Source organism: Phasianus colchicus, chromosome 5, assembly GCF_987193195.1.
Source record: "Phasianus colchicus chromosome 5, bPhaCol1.hap1.1, whole genome shotgun sequence".
NCBI classification, from domain to species: domain Eukaryota; kingdom Metazoa; phylum Chordata; class Aves; order Galliformes; family Phasianidae; genus Phasianus; species Phasianus colchicus.
The window spans coordinates 36,718,220-36,734,156 of NC_143440.1; the positions used below are offsets into that span (position 1 = coordinate 36,718,220).

The window sequence follows — 15,937 nt, forward strand, 5'->3', positions numbered from 1 at the left end:
CACAGGTACTATTCCAGTTTTTAGGCACAAAGTGAAGAATTTAAAAGTATTTTATAATCTTCTGTAAATACAAAAGAATTTGTAAATATGGAAGTATTTATATGTGAAAACAAATTCAAAGATGAGATCCAGCTCTGCTTAAAATCTAGCAGCAGGATGGTACACTTCTTTCTAATTCACTTTCTTTAGTACAAGCCTGTAATTTTTATCTTGGTACTCTAATAAACCAATAATTCTTGCTTAAAAATGTACTATTTATAATCTATTGGAAGGAATGCATATGGATATGCTTTTCAAATTTCAAATTGAAATCATCCACAGTGGTACTCTTCAAGGACAGAAGGGTTAGCTGGCACACAGGTGGGAAAAGAGTTGCTCATTAGGGAAGGTTTGTTATATGGTAACGTATAATTAAGGTAATGGTCACAGCTTGTGTGACAGCAAACACTCTGGCAGTCATCTGATTGCTGCTAGGGTCAGGAGATCAGCTCTTTCTACAAGATGTATCCACATTACTGTGTTAGTGAACAGGTTAGAAAGCAAATTACAGCTGCCTTTCTTAGGCATATTACTGTTGAGGCTCATCATTTTGGATTTTTTACTGTACATCAGCGGTAATATGGCTTCTGAAGACTTCATGTGACAGGTTAGGCATTTTATCCTTTGAGTAAACAGTAATCATGGTGTGAAGAAAGTGAGGCATTGGAGATTTTTCCCATTCTTTGAGAATTCCATTCTTCCTTTTTAGTTTGCTCCAAGGGCTCTTTGGGGATACATATATTAAGCCCTTTAAATAGTTCATAATAAATCTTTGTCTCAGGCTGATTCTGACAGTTTTTTAAAGAGTCTTTTAAGAGAGAATCCTCAATCATTTGTTAATCCGTGGGGTGATCTTCAGACTTGGAGGAAAAAGAAACAGTGCAGGCTCCAGGGTTGCAAAAATACAATGTAGAAAAAATTTAACTCAGAAAAACTCAGGAAATACTCTGCAATGGAAGTTTCACCAACATACTGTGCTCTGCTTGTGTTTAAATGATTTTTCTACAAGTTACTCAGTTGGCAAGTATTGGAGATAGAAAAATGAAGTAACAGAAAAGAGCAACTATTATTGATCATTTTCTGATTATTATCTTGATTTCAGCTTTGTTTCACTTAAAGCTTGAAGAAGTGTTCAGTGAAAAAGAAGTTGTTCCAGTTGTTAAAATAAAGCAGATAAACAAAAGTAGCATTCCTCCTGTTAAGTGTTTATCATTCGAGCCTTGTGACTAAATCTGCCACAATACTTGCACAGTGGGCTGATTTTTAAAATGCTGTTTCCTGTGCAATATGACAGATCCTGATTGTGTCTGTCAAAAACCTTTTTAATTCCACTGTGCAAAATAAATAAAGGGCAAAAATAATAAAAGCAAGACATTTGGTTCATTTAACATTTGTTTTCACCAAATAATTTGAGTAGTTCCTTCCTAAGAGTAATGTGTGGCTGCAGTCCACTGAAACTACTGTTAGGTATTTGTTTGCAGAAGTCTTAGGTCTGTTATTTTTGGAGATACTTGTTCTCTACTCTATGAGTTTTAGTGGCATAAAGTTCGACATTATCTTAAGCTTTTTTTTATTATTATTGTTGTGAACTCTGCCTAAGCAAAGATATCTATAAATGCCAATTTATCTGCATCAGGGAAACCCTCACACTGTCTCTTAGCAATATTGTTGCCCTATTTTAATTAAATATGCTGCCCTGAGGAGAAAACAATGTAAGAGGGAAAGGGAAGGGTTATTAATACAGGGCAAAGCTATAGAGAAACTGAGATAGTTTGACTTCTTACCTACTGCAGCCAAGAAAGTGTGTTGGAGGTGAGGACTGCTGCTGGAGGCACTACCAATTTGGCAGTGCACCCAATAGCATCAGCTACCTGCCATGCCAGCTGTGCTAGCATGTTCCTCAGTAGCAGCAGGATCAGCAGCCTGCCTGGTTCTGCTTAGCCTGGAACACATCAGGAGGTTTCTGTATGATAGATGACAAGGAACAGTTGCACAGCAAAACTTGCAGTGATAGAAATAGTCCTAGCATTCAGAAACAGATTTGGATGCTCAGAGCTGAAGTATTTTCATGTTAAAGTAATAATTCTATTCACGGGATATTTTCAATGTTACTTGGCTGGGGCAAGGAACGGGAGAGATTATTGTTTAATTTTTTCTATTATTCTTTTTCTTTAAAAATAACAGCATTTGCCACGCTGGTTTTTTATTGTTTTTTTACAGGGATAATAAGGTGCTGAGAATGTGAAATGATATATTTCTTATAGAAGTGTTGCTTGACTGTCTTCTCAGCTATGTAGCCGTGCAGCTGGAGAAAGTGGTTCACAAGGAACATTAGGACAGGACTTTCTAGGCGTCCTGCAAATCTGCAGTGTTTTTGTTTGTTCCCCAAAGAATCTGCATTTTGTCATGACACTTTTCACGGTGTCAAGGAATTCACACCATACCTATTGCTGTTGTCCAGTAATGAAATTACGTGTGAGCCAAACATTAAACCCTACGGGGAGAAATGTTCTCCTTGCCAATTATATTTGTTCTTTCCCTTGACCGTATATGGCTTCTAACCCTGACTTGTTTTTGGTTTTTTTTTTTTAAATTATTGAACTGTTCTAAACTACCTTAAAAGTTGTTCTGCAGAGAAAAGAGTTTCGTGTCATCCATACTGAAAAATATTTGTAAAATACCAGTTTGCCGTGCCTGGATAAGTTCAAACAATGTAATATAACACATAGAACTGAGTTCCAGGAAACAGGATGGGAACTTGTTTGCAGATTTAAGCCTGAAATATAAATTGCTTTTTTTTTTTTTTTCGGGGGGTTGTTGGGAGGTTGGGAAGAGAGGAAAAAAGAATGCCACCATCTTGTCATTTTGTCACTCCTTTCTCCTTTTCACCAGTTTCACTATATGAACAAAAAGTGGTAGGTCAGGTGGTTCTCTGTTTGTTGCTAAACCTGTAAGTGTTTGCTGTTAGAAATGATGACTCTGTGTTTGCACACGTACGCTTGCTTGGTTTAAGCATGTGCCCGGTAGCTATGTACTTTCCCAAAAAGGTTATGCAGCAACGTTACACAATTTGTGCAAAGTGTTTTTTTGGCAGGATTCTATACACAGTGATACAGCAATCCAGGAGATACTAGTAACTGGCTACTGCCCCTTGGTTAGCCTGCATGGAAGGCTCATGTATATAAAATAGTGTATTAAAGTAAACTTACAAAAGCAAAGAGCAATCATTGCAAATGTAATTTTTTCTTCCTCTTTGGGATTCTAATTTTAAAAGCATTAAAGAAGACAGCTGCTCATGCTGTGATATGCGCTAAACAGCCTGAAGGATGGAAAAAAATATATTTGTAGCTCATAATAACTATTGACCTTTCTGATATACAATGTTCTCTGTGTTAGCTATTCTGTTCTATCAACAGTGAAGATTGAACATGACTTTTTAATAGAAAGCATGGGGTTTCAAGCTGCTTTCACTAAGGTGTTTATGTATTGTTATTCTGTATTGTAGTACAAAGACTAAGTCCTGATGCCCTTTGTCTGACATCATGTTTGTCATAAAAAAACCCCACTGTTACTGACTGTTTTATATATGAGGAATTGGCTCATAACCATTTTATAGTCGTGATAAAAGCAGTGCTCCACTAGATCCAGAACAGAGGTACTGAAAATAGAATCCCCAAAATATCCCAACAGCACAAAAGGTATTTTCCGAAGAAATAGTTTCCTCAAGTGACTATTTTTACAGGGGTATTCCACTAAGATTTAAAACACCCACTTCCCATATTCATACTGTTTGTTCCTTGGCAGACACACACTGCTGCATAATAGCTTTTGCTGGATGTCATGTGCTCCCAAAGACGATCTTTATGATACCCCGTTTTTTCTCTTGAACTTTCCCGCTGCTTAGTTACTGAGTACAGAAACATCCATGAGCAGCAGTTTGACTTTGACACTTGTGTATGCTTCCCCTGAGTGATCATCCTCACATTGCCTATGAGCAGCATGAGGTAACTCGCCTGTTCTTCCTTCCCTCCGGGAAAAGCTGCACCAAAAAGCACCTCCCATTTGGCATATGAAAATCTGCAAAGCAACCTCTTTATTGTGCTTTTTAAGTCCAAGCTGACTGGCAATGTTAGGCAGCATCAGAAGGGACATTTTAATGTTTGCTGAGGTGCTTTTTATGCCATGTGCTGGGAAGGAACTTTAGTGAGCCTTTATTGGCAGCACTGAACCACAGTTATTTTCACAGCTATGCTCTAGAGTGTCAGCTAATGATTCACAAGTTACTAGGCAAGAGCAGAAAGCAAGAAAAAGGCAAAAAATATACCCTCAGCTGAATCTGCTAGGGCATGAAAGAGGGGGACTGGCATCAGTATTTAATGGCAATTTTGTGCTGAGAGAAAATGTTCAAATTTTTCTATAAGAACTCAGTATGGATAATGATCATTTAGGTTGTACAAACCAGCCACGTCTCAAAGGAGGTTTGAAGTCTAGTCCTGTGTTCCCTATAGGCCCATGAAGCTCTCAGGGAATTCAGTGAAGTTTTTACCCTCCAAATTAGTCTCTTATGCTTTTTACTTATTTCCCAATATATTTTCTCCATATCAACTCCCTAGCACAGGATAGATGTGCTGTTACTTATGATCCTGGGCTCCTGTACATTAGTACCTTTCCAAACCATTTGATGTGTTCTGTTTAAAATTTTTTTACAATTGCCATGATTAAATGGTAGGAAACAGTTCTACTGTGCTAGTTTTCTTTGGGACTGTCACTGAACCTTGAAAATTTACAAATGTTGCTGACCTCAAATGAAACCAAGCCAGCAGGTCAGCTTAGATTATTTATTTCTTTGCTTAAAATAAATTAGCTTTAAATCTAAAAGCTGAGAAGGAAGTTTGAGATTCATGCCCAGAGTATGGTTTATGTACCACTCACTCACTAGACCGTAACAGCTCTTCTAGAGTTGTTCCGGTCTATCGGATGAATGTGGATACATTTGCAAGTGCTTAGATAATGGATTGAAGTCCAGTAGACTGTAACATTTCCAAAGGGCTTTTCAGAGTTAAAGTTTCCTACCATGATTACTTCTTTTAATAGCAAATCTTTATTATGTTGTTTTCAAACAGGCAAAAGAGCTATATGTATTTCATAGATCACTGACCTACCAAAATTTGTTGTAAAATCTGTCTTTTGATGCCATAGGAGAAACAAAAATCTTATTCATTGCTTCTTCCTGGCAGCACTTTATTTACAGCTTTATTCTGGCATCTAATTCATTCTATATATTACAGATATATAAAGAATTCTCAGGGATAAAGCTTACATGGGAAATAAATTGTATACGTAGGGAATTAATCGGCTGATAAGACATATTTCTGGACTGGAAGAAATGGAAGCAGAAGCAGCTGCAAAAGAAAGGAAGTTCTGAGGGGCATTAGAGTAGTACCTCTTCATCCAATAAAGAGAAGTTCAAATCGCTTTAGTTCTGCATGAGTAGTAGAACATTCCAAAACTTCTAACTGTTTTAAGAGGGAATGTCTATCAGTGAATTTGTACTTTAACATGTCTACTAACTACTGCCAGTACGTAAAAAAAAAAAAAAAAAAAAACCAAAAAAAAAACACCAAGCATAGTAAGCTCATTATTTTTAAAACTGTAGGATAGCATTTCAAAACATGGCTTATTTCTCTGCAGGTGCAGTCTTATATGTGCCCAAACTATAATACTCATATAGAAGTGTTTTCACTGGCAGAATCTTTCACTTGCAAAAAGCAGAAGAATCACAGACAAATGTACTTTACCCATTAAAGTTGTACTGTGTAGATATGTTAGCATGTGAAACTATAATTTATTTTGCTAGTAACTGCATGCACAGTTTTCCATATTCATTGGTAAAACAGTGTCAGGATCCCATAGAGAATTCTAGCTTACTTTTGCCTATTGTTGGTATTAAGTCTGTTGTACCTGGAGGAACATAAACACATTCAGAGGATGGTATAACCACATGTACCAGACTGAATGTAAGCATGTGCAATCAAAGTCCTAAGCATGAGATCACATAAGATGATAGAAATTATAAAATAGTAATTCAAGACCTTGACTGATGTCTTTTCATAGCATTCCTAATTACTTATATGGGAGCTAGGCCAGGCTTTTATGGCCTAGGTTGCACAAAGATAGAGAACTTGCATTACTTAAGACATACCTTGCATCAAAATATCTTAGGTGTTCTGGAGGTCCTCTGTGAAACTGTCATTTCTCTGCACATTTCAGGTACTGTAGAACAGCACAGAAAAATGCTGTAGACCTATGCATGGGCAACTGAATTAAGCCTTTGATCACTCAGAATTTATCCATGAAATGAAGGAATTGTTCTCCTTAATGTATCTATATTAGTTTGTCCCAATCAATTTTATAGTTGGGTGTGATTCAGAGGGTAGCAAGTAATTGCATTGTGGATACGTATGTATGTATATATATTGTCTTAGTATTCTATTGTCTTAGTGAGTTCTATTTTGTTTCCATTTCTCTCACTTATCCCAGTGAGAGCAAATGGCTGTGTGATGCTGAGCTGCTGCTGGGTTAAACCATAACAATTGTTCAAGCTCTAGTAAATCCGTGGTAAAGGAAGCAGATCAGATATTAAACTGGTTCTACTATTCTAGCAATTGTATCTGAATCCCCTGCTACTTCACTGATTTGAGTTTTGCCTCTTATCATATAAAAGAGTTAGGCTATATGTACCTGAAATAGTCCTTTATTCTGCCACTTTAAAATATCAGGTATACTGAACTATGTTCTATCACACGTAGACTGGTAATTACAGATTTGGGTTATAAAAGTATACATATATAAAAATATATATATCTATCATCTGTTGAAAATAAAGAAATTATCAGAGAAAAATATGTTAAGACTTAAATGCCAAATTATTTGTAAAAAAATAAATGTTTTACATAATGGCAGACTAACCGAAGTAATATGAGACACCATCTCATCAGCTGTTGATTTGGAAAATTTGAAGAGATGAGGAAAAAAATTTTTAAAAAAATACACCAAAAGAACCAACCTTCAAGACAAGTCTGATAGTGTTTTAAGTTTTTATGCGTTTGAGTTTCTAATAGTTGCATAGGTCATGAAAAGTGAATTGTCTTCTTTTTGGAGGTAGAATGACACAAAAGGACAGTTTATTATCTTGTTTGAAAATGTTACCTAGCAATAAATTCTTTAGAGGAAGTCACTGTTCTTTCCATTTGTTTTGGAGAAGCTTCCCTGAGCCTTTCCCTTCCCAATGAAGCTTTGGCTAGAATCCAGCATTATTCCCTCTGTATAAAGGAAGGATGTGGACTAGATCATGAGAAGCCTGTGGTCCAATTCTTATGGTTTTCAACTTTTCATTGAACAGTAAAACTGAAATATTAAGATGAAGTTAGAAGTACTCTGAATTCCTCCAAGATCAAAATCTGGTTATACTGAAATTCAAATTCCTGTTCATAACTCTGGCAACTTAGAGCTAAAATATTATTTCTACATTTTATTCCTTTCAGTACAACATTATAATATTACCTGGAAATACTGAACTAGCCTCTTTTTTGCTGCCTACAACATTAATGAAGTAGTTTATGTAGTCCTCCCTTTTGCAAGATGCTGAACACACCAGTAAGATCATGAAATGTGTACAGAAATTATTAGCTCCATTCCCATCAGATGATCTTCAGGGTGGCTACCAATGTGTGTAAGTTTGTTTAAGTCCTTCAATCAAATAATCAGAGAATCTTCAACATCTTGCTAGACCAAGATTTATCTTGCAGTATTTCCTGTGTTCAGCCTGCAATCAGACTGAACCCACTTTGCTTTACTTAAAGCTATGCATTTGCACATATACTAAGTATAATTTCACACTAACTTGCACTTATTGGAGAAAAAATGTTTTAACTAAAAGCTTTTGAATTTTATTTACTGGGCTGATATTTAGGAAAAAAAATGATTTTTTAGCTTGTAAAATGATCAAATTTGATCAGTAAGTTAGGGAGAGAAAATGAGCTTGAAGACCATGCTTTACTGAGAGTCAAATTTCTGAATAAAAACACTCTTCAAGAGGCAATAATATTAAAAAAAAAAAACCAACAGCAACAATAAAAAGAACAGTTAACTGTTAACAGTTACACTTTTCTGGAAAGTTTTTTAGCTTTTAAGTTACGGGCAATAAACTGCACAAAAGAAATACAAGCATTTGCAAAGATGCATCTAGTCTAACTGAAAACCATAGATTTATATTACTTAATTATTCATTTGAATATGAGGATTCTCAGTTGCCTATGCAAAGAAATATCATACCTTAAAAAAAAATGTGTGAAGAGGTTTGCAAGTGTAGAAGATGAAATGAGAAGAGAGCTCCCTTTTTATAACTGTTTTGCATGCTCTCTTATTTCATTTCTGTTTTAAGAACTGTATAGATGGAATTTGAAAATGTCTCCTAAAAACTACATAGACACTTGTTTTTAACAAAGAGGAATTAATACCAAAGAAAAACTTCCTTAAATGCTAACAAAACCAGAATTTCCTGCGTGTTAAACCACAACCTTTTTTCCCTCCTGACCTCACAAATTACTTGTTGATATATCGTTTTCCTTCTAGTCCTTCTCAGAATGAGAAGCCTATCTTATATCTGTTTGGTATGTAAAAAATGCTGTTTTTCTCCTCTCAATTATTTTTAATACATTTGAGGGGGAAAAAAAAACACAAAGTTGGAGAATATTTATTCAGTTTGCTTTGACAGCATTTTGTTATTTAAGACATACATCAAACCTGGAACGATTTCTTTCTTCAGGGAAAAATTGTTTATCTGAACTTGAGTGTGCTTGTGAATCAGTCATGGAAATGATACTCATGCTATTGCTGTGTAATAGTAATTATTTGCATTGTTTTACATTGTTTTGTTTTATAAGGCTAGGCTGCACGGAGATGCTGGAATACATCTGCAGATCAATGTAAGATCACAGCCATGGACCTCAGTCCTCCAAATAATGACTACATGTTTATCTATCAGTGCACATTACACCAATGTCAGAACTCTTCTAGCATGTAAAGTTAAATGATGCATGACCGGTTTGTGGGGTCCAGGCCCAAGTTTATTCTCAAGACAAAGCCCATTGAAGGCTCAGGGCTAACTCACAAAGAAATGCTTAGGAAGAGATAAGTAAATAATTTTTTTGAATTGGCTGCTAGTTCATACTATCTCCTCATGTGGCTCTGTGGTTCTTAATTAATATTTTAACATTCATGGCATTTTTGTATGCACATAGGGGTTGCAGCTTCATGCCCTTCAAAATCGACAATACATTCTTTGTGTCCAGAAATCTTACACTGCTTTAGCAGCTTTGGGAGCGGAAAGAAAAGAGGTTTATTCCTTTAGTAGTACCTGCTGAAGATATTTGAGGACACACAAAGACAAATGCTTTCCCAACAGAGTACACAATTACTGTTTGCAAAGACAATCCAGACTTAACTTTTTATACTTCTGAGCCTGACAGTGTATAGTGCTTTCATTCACACACAGTGAGTGTTGACTTTTATCATATTATTAGCATTCCAAACTCACAGTTTCAGAGTTTTATGGCTCAACAGTAGGTTTAGACTCAGTAAATTCAGCCCAGGAGCACTGTTTTTCAGTCCTAGAGACATCTTTAGTTGCTACAGTATCAAGCAGAGTTTACCCTGTTTACTTCAGTTTTTTTTTTAATGTCTAAGATTACAGATTTTAAACAACAACAACAAAAAACTCCTGAAACAAAGAATTGTTACAGAGTTTCAGTCCTCCAATTACTAGCCTTCTTTCACATAATTGGAAAAAAATGAAAAGGCTGAATAATAGGCATTTGAAATCAACTCCTGAGAACTTATAATGGACCACATTCAATATAATCCTGTGCAAATCTCACTGACATCAATAAATATGTTCTGTACACATCCTGTTTTTAAAATCCTGCATGCATAATTACAGTTAGCATTGTTTCTAACGTGGGTGGATGCAACTCTGAATGTAGATTTGTACTACAACCACAATGGTTCTCTCCTGAGAGAAATTCAGAAAGCTGGTCATAAGCTGTTCTGGACTTTTAGGTAACTAATCCCATCTCACAGATACACTCTGAGGTACATTTTGTTAAAGAAAATCAAACACTTTAGAATTTGTATTTATATGACATTCACTGTTCCAGTATGTGGATAAATTATATGCATTTTATAACATTCACTTACAGAGATACGTAAGTTTTGTACATATTATAGCAATAGTAAAATAATGTTAAGCTCATGATATAAGGTAGCATTAACCCCGAAAATGTCAATTGCATCTACACAACACCAGATCTCAGCTATTTTCCTTCCTTTCTTGAATCTGTAAAAGAAAGGGAATTTTAAATTTATATTTCTTGGGAATCATACATATGTATTACAACCAGATCATTTCTCAAGCATGAGATATTGCCTGTTTAATTAATGTTACTTCTGTGTGCTTAGGTAATCACCATTAGAACACAGAAGGACATATAGTACTTATTGCCTGTGCTGGAGCATAATGTGCTGGACTACAACAACTACACTTGTTAACTGATTTTAGCATTTCTTCACACAGCAGGAAGCAACCATGCTGTGGTTTCTTAATATACTCTTTCAGTACTGTACTGGAGAGTACTGTATAATAATAATAATTAATAACAATCCTCATCTTACCAGTACTGCTACCAACCTGATGACCCAGGTTATGGTTTCAGAGTTCCACTATCCTGTACACTGAAACATATATCTTTCTTTTCAGGGTTTCATTTCTCAGATGATATTGCTGAACAGAGCTGAATTTTTTTTTAAGGACAGGCTTGTTGCATGGATTCTGATGGCTTCACATTTGTTCAGGTCTCCAAGGACCAGCACCAATAAATGTGAAGGAGACAAGAGCAGAATGGCATACTTTTCCATTTCCACCAGGGTGGGAAAAAAAAGAAAAAAGAAAAAAAAAAAAAAAAAAAAAAACCACTAAATTAAGTCTAACCTTAAATGTATAATCTGTCCTTGGAAGAAAAGGGAAAAAAAAAAAAAAAAGGATATAGCATCTTCAAGCTCTTGGCATCCCTTACGAGAAAAAATTGGTTCTAAGGGTCTCTGATCTTGTGTTTTAGTAAAATAGAACTGCACGGCTGACTGACAGTTCTGATCTAAAGCATTTACGTTTAAGTTTTGATCTCTCTGCTTTTGATTAAAACTAATGAGCTCATTTAATTCAAAATGGGAATCTCTGATAAGAGAAATAAGGTTGATGTGATTGGATTAGAGGGGCAAATTAAACTCTTAGAGCAGAAGTTTGTGCTTATATAGTGTATTAAAAAGCTGTTGGCGTATTATGGCGTGTTAGATGATGAGAAAAATTTCATAGTAATTCATATTTAATCAGAAGAAATGAAAGTACTAAATATAACATGGCTCTGCTTTTCCCTCGAGTGATAAAGAGCTGTACATTTAAAATGACATCGAATCCATGCTCTCTAAAACAAAAAAAAATAATCTTGAAACACGAAAGAAAGGAACACTGTTGTCTGTTATTTCAACACAATTGAGCTGAAATGTCTGAAACAGAAGACAATGTGACCACAATAAAATAAGGACATTTTGATAAAATCCATAGCTCACAAACAAGTTTTGGTGTTTCTGTTCACTGCATAACATGCTTGTCAAATACTTTAAAACTTTCCACTAGTAATTTGGTTGGTTCTTTAGAACAGTAGCAGAATAATTTCACAATTTCAAAATAACTTTTTATTCAGTGTTAATTACTAATTGAAACTGAATGTGAATTAAGCTCTATTAGTGCTTACTTATTGTAAGTCTATTCCAGAATTTTCCCATACACAATATTTTGGGAAGAGGTAGGGAACTGTTGGTTGTCAGGGTGAAAAACAGCAAGAATAAAGATTGTGTAGAGAATATTTTGTTGCTAATTATTGTTGTAACCAATAGTTTATCATAATTTATACTAAGAGTATTTATTTACTATTTTTAAATGGTTGCAGTTGAGGAAGTGACAGTCAAAGGTGAGATCCACCACTTAAAGGAAAAGCTGAAAAACATCGTTCGTTACTAGTTAGTCACCAACAAATAAATTATGATTATTATCAATAATGGTAATAATAATAATGCCTCAGTCACATGGGCATGTTTTACTTCAAGTTGCTTTATTTCTTTATTGATAATAATTAACCCTCAGTAACGGAGAAATCAGGGCATTCACGAACAGCAATTGTTATCCTAGGAAAGAAAGAAAAAGAATCTTGGGAATAAAAGTCTGTAGAATTTGCTGCCTCTTTCAGCAAACAGAATTGCTTCCTTGGTGACCCTTTCTTCTTCATAAAACACTGAAGAAGTCCACTACTTTTAAAATGCCACGAAGATGTTCAGAGGGCTGGAGCTCCTCTCTTATGAAGAAATGTTGAGGGAGCTGGGCTTGCTTAGCCTGGAGAAGAAAAGGCCCCAGGGAGAATCGTTGTGGCCTTCCCATTCCTGAAGGGATGTTATAAGCAGGAGGGGGACTTATTTTTACATGATCTGATAGTGATAGATTATGTTTTTAATTACGAGAGCTTTAGATGCAAGCATCCAGCTTGGAGGAAATTCCTTACTCAGGGGGCAGTGAGGCAGTGAACAGGTTGCCCAGAGAAGCTGTGGATGCACCATCCCTGGAGGGTTGGATGGGGACTCTGGATCCTCTTGGTGACAACCCTGTCCACAGCAGGGAGTTGGAAACAGTGACTTTAAGGTCCCTTCCAGCCTAAGCCATTCAGTGATTCTATGAAATGCATTCATAGCAAAACTGTGCAAGAAAGAGTTAATGAGGCAAATCTCTGGGAAAAAAAAAAAAAAAAAATTCTATGGGGAAAAGAACTTGAAAATGAGACTTACTGAGTATACATATATTTTTCAATTTTTTCTTTTTTTTTGCTAAGTAAACATTTTCTAAACGAGGTAAATTGATTACAGCACTCTTAGCAACCATCAGTCATTTATTTTTAGTGAGTTCAAGGATTGCACCTGAAAAGTAGCTTAGAAGGGATGTATAAAATCTAAATTATGTATATATGTATTTTTTCTATTCCCTAGTGGAATCTACAAGCCCCAGTTTACTAACCACTGACAACACTCTAGAGCGCTCTTTTTTCATCCGAATGAAATCTACACTGACCAAGAGAGGAGTGCACATCAAATCGTCAGGATATAAGGTAAGGGTTGCATTGTAGCGTGAAATACTGACATTTTTAAATTATATTCTTTCATGTAGCAAAGACACATTAACAGTCAGAGGAAGGAACCGTTTCATGTTTGCGTATATTTCAACTCTTTTGTTAAAGAATCATTAGTGCGTTATTTCCAGCCTAAGGTTTGGTAGTAGTTCTACACATCCATTAAATTGATCGTTATTACAGTAAACATTGATTATAGCATGAAGACCCTCAAAAGAGCAGCACTTCCACAGTAAAGGTACATTTTCTCAAAGTATGTGAGTCACAGTAAAATCACTTTTTCCCTCGAGGAAAATTACTACTCATTTAGGTAGACTGTTAGTTGTCTTTAGGTTATATGTTTTCTCAGAGATGTAGGCTTCTCCATGCGGACTGTTTGCTAGAGCTATTTAATTTCACTGCTGTTCTAGCTGAAGGAAACAGCAAGCCATAATGATACTTTTCCTCCATTTTTCTTTTGTTGTCTGTCTGAGGGGTATCTGCTTCTGGGGATCATATTTACTGTATTTCTTACTCTTTTAAGATATGAAATGCTCTTGTTTCTTATCAATAGTAATCTCATTTTTCTTCAGTCGTATATTGCTCATAGTGCCTGTAGCTATCACTGGCTTTGTGGTATACTAAAACTAGAAGCAATAGCACATTTTTAACATTGTGAACCTGTGGAATGAAATATGCCATCCATTAAGTATTATACAAATTAAAAGAGTAGTGCAAGGAAGAATGTCTGATAATGTGTCTGTATTTAGAGAAGGTGCTTGTCAATGTTCATTTAAAAACATTTCAAGAACATTTCTGTTTAGTTTTCAGAGGAAGATTTAGAGGAGCTTTGAAGTAAAATTCCCCAGTTCACTCATCCCAAAATCTTCTTTGTGAATATGACATCAAGGTAGTCCACCTGAGGAGAAAAATTCTCTTGGTAGAAATACAGAAATATCTTCTTTGCAGGCAAATGAATGAAAGTTCTCCTGTTGGATAGTTTCAAGATGATTAAAGTAGTTGCAATTGGAATTTGAGATCCAAATGAACAATTTCTTAATACAACAAAAGTTATCATCTGCTTAGTTGTTAGCACCTGAAAGATTGCGTGTAGTATTTGTTCATACTGACAGGTTTACAAGTCTTAGAAAGTACAAGACTGGAAATTGTATTGTCAGTCTGAGGAGGAAGGAGGCGAATGAATGGGTAGGTTATTGAAGTTATTTTCATTATTAGACATAGGTCTGTCATGAGGCATTGCCTATCTAGGGCAAAGTTAGACTGGCGGAGAACTTGCACTGCTGAATATTTTTGCTGTAGTGGTAATGGGAAAAAATTAGAGAATTCATCTTTGGATTTCGCTGTCTGATGTTTTTTTCTAGATATAGGTGAGTACACAAGGAAGACATGCACGTGATGTTGTCATTGTTTCTTCTTGAACTCCTGACAAGTTTACATGAGCACCAAAATAAGACATGGGCTGGTTACACAAGTAGATTTTATCTTGTTATAATACAGTTTTTTAAATACTCAGGAAGACATAGTAATATCTACCATAAAAGTGTAGCTTCATTTCTCTTCTGAAACCTGCAGATACCTCACTGAAACATTGAAAACCATAACCAAGCTGTCACAGGTAGAGTACAATTACAACTGAAAAACCTGATACCATTTTTAAGCAACTACTGCTAGACGTGAAGAATGAGAAAAAAAGTAAAAATATGATAGCTGACAAAACTGTCTATAACTAAAACCTTTTTTTTCCCCAAATTTTTCCATGAGGCAGCAATGCATCCGCATGAATAAACTTGTAGATACAGTGTGCAGATCCTAGGCAGGTGTAAATACAGAAGCATAGTTCAATGGATTTTTGACATTTTGGAGGATTTTGTACCTGACAGTGTTTGACTAAATTCAGCTGTGTCCAGTTGTATAAATAGCACTTTGACAGTTTTACAAAAACATGGTTATTGTCACTCTGTGTTCTATGGAATGATAATTATCTTTAGCTTCAGTGAGTTTCAGTAAAACCATATATTCATTTTAGAAGAGTTTGATCATGTGAGTGTCTTTTTAAGCAGAAGTAAAAACTGCTTTGTTTAAACGTCACTCTCAGTGTACTAGGCAAGCATAAAAAAAACTCAACTGCTACGGAGAACATCATCTATACTTCAAGGAAAGTTGCCAGCTTGTTCATTGATTTCTAGAAATCAACTGTAGACCTGTGGAATTTGTTTAGGTATATATTTTATAAAAATTAGGAAAGATCCATGAGACTTAAGGATGCACAGCAGTAAGAAATTATCAAGAGGAAAAATACTTATGTAATACTGGCAAAGCTCATGAGATCTGAAGGCATTCTGTGTCAGAGGGCCCTGAAAGACCTCCAGCCCTTAGTCAGGAAGCACTGTGCTGGCTGGGGCCATGTGCAGTAGAGTTCCTGAGGGAAATCCTGGTGGAGCAGACCAGCTCAGAAGCCACTGCTTCAGTATACTAGAAAGCACTGAATTTTCCCTCCTCGCTTAATAGCTTCCCTTAAGCCCTTCTGTTGTGTATGGGTCACCCTCATAACCAAGCATGCAGACATTCACTGGGAGCAGTGTATTGGGAACTTGGTATCTTATGAGAGTCAG

General features: G+C 35.7%; 1 protein-coding gene across 5 annotated transcripts in view; it reads left to right on the forward strand.

The window, feature by feature from the left end:
* The window catches only part of NPAS3 (neuronal PAS domain protein 3), a 596,956-nt gene that overhangs the window by 522,914 nt on the left and 58,105 nt on the right, over positions 1–15,937 (forward strand). For all 5 annotated transcript variants that reach the window (XM_090141311.1, XM_090141312.1, XM_090141313.1 and 2 more), the window contains one exon: positions 13,186–13,304. In XM_090141311.1, coding sequence (XP_089997437.1) covers positions 13,186–13,304 — 119 coding nt within the window. The remainder of the gene's footprint in view (positions 1–13,185; positions 13,305–15,937) is intronic.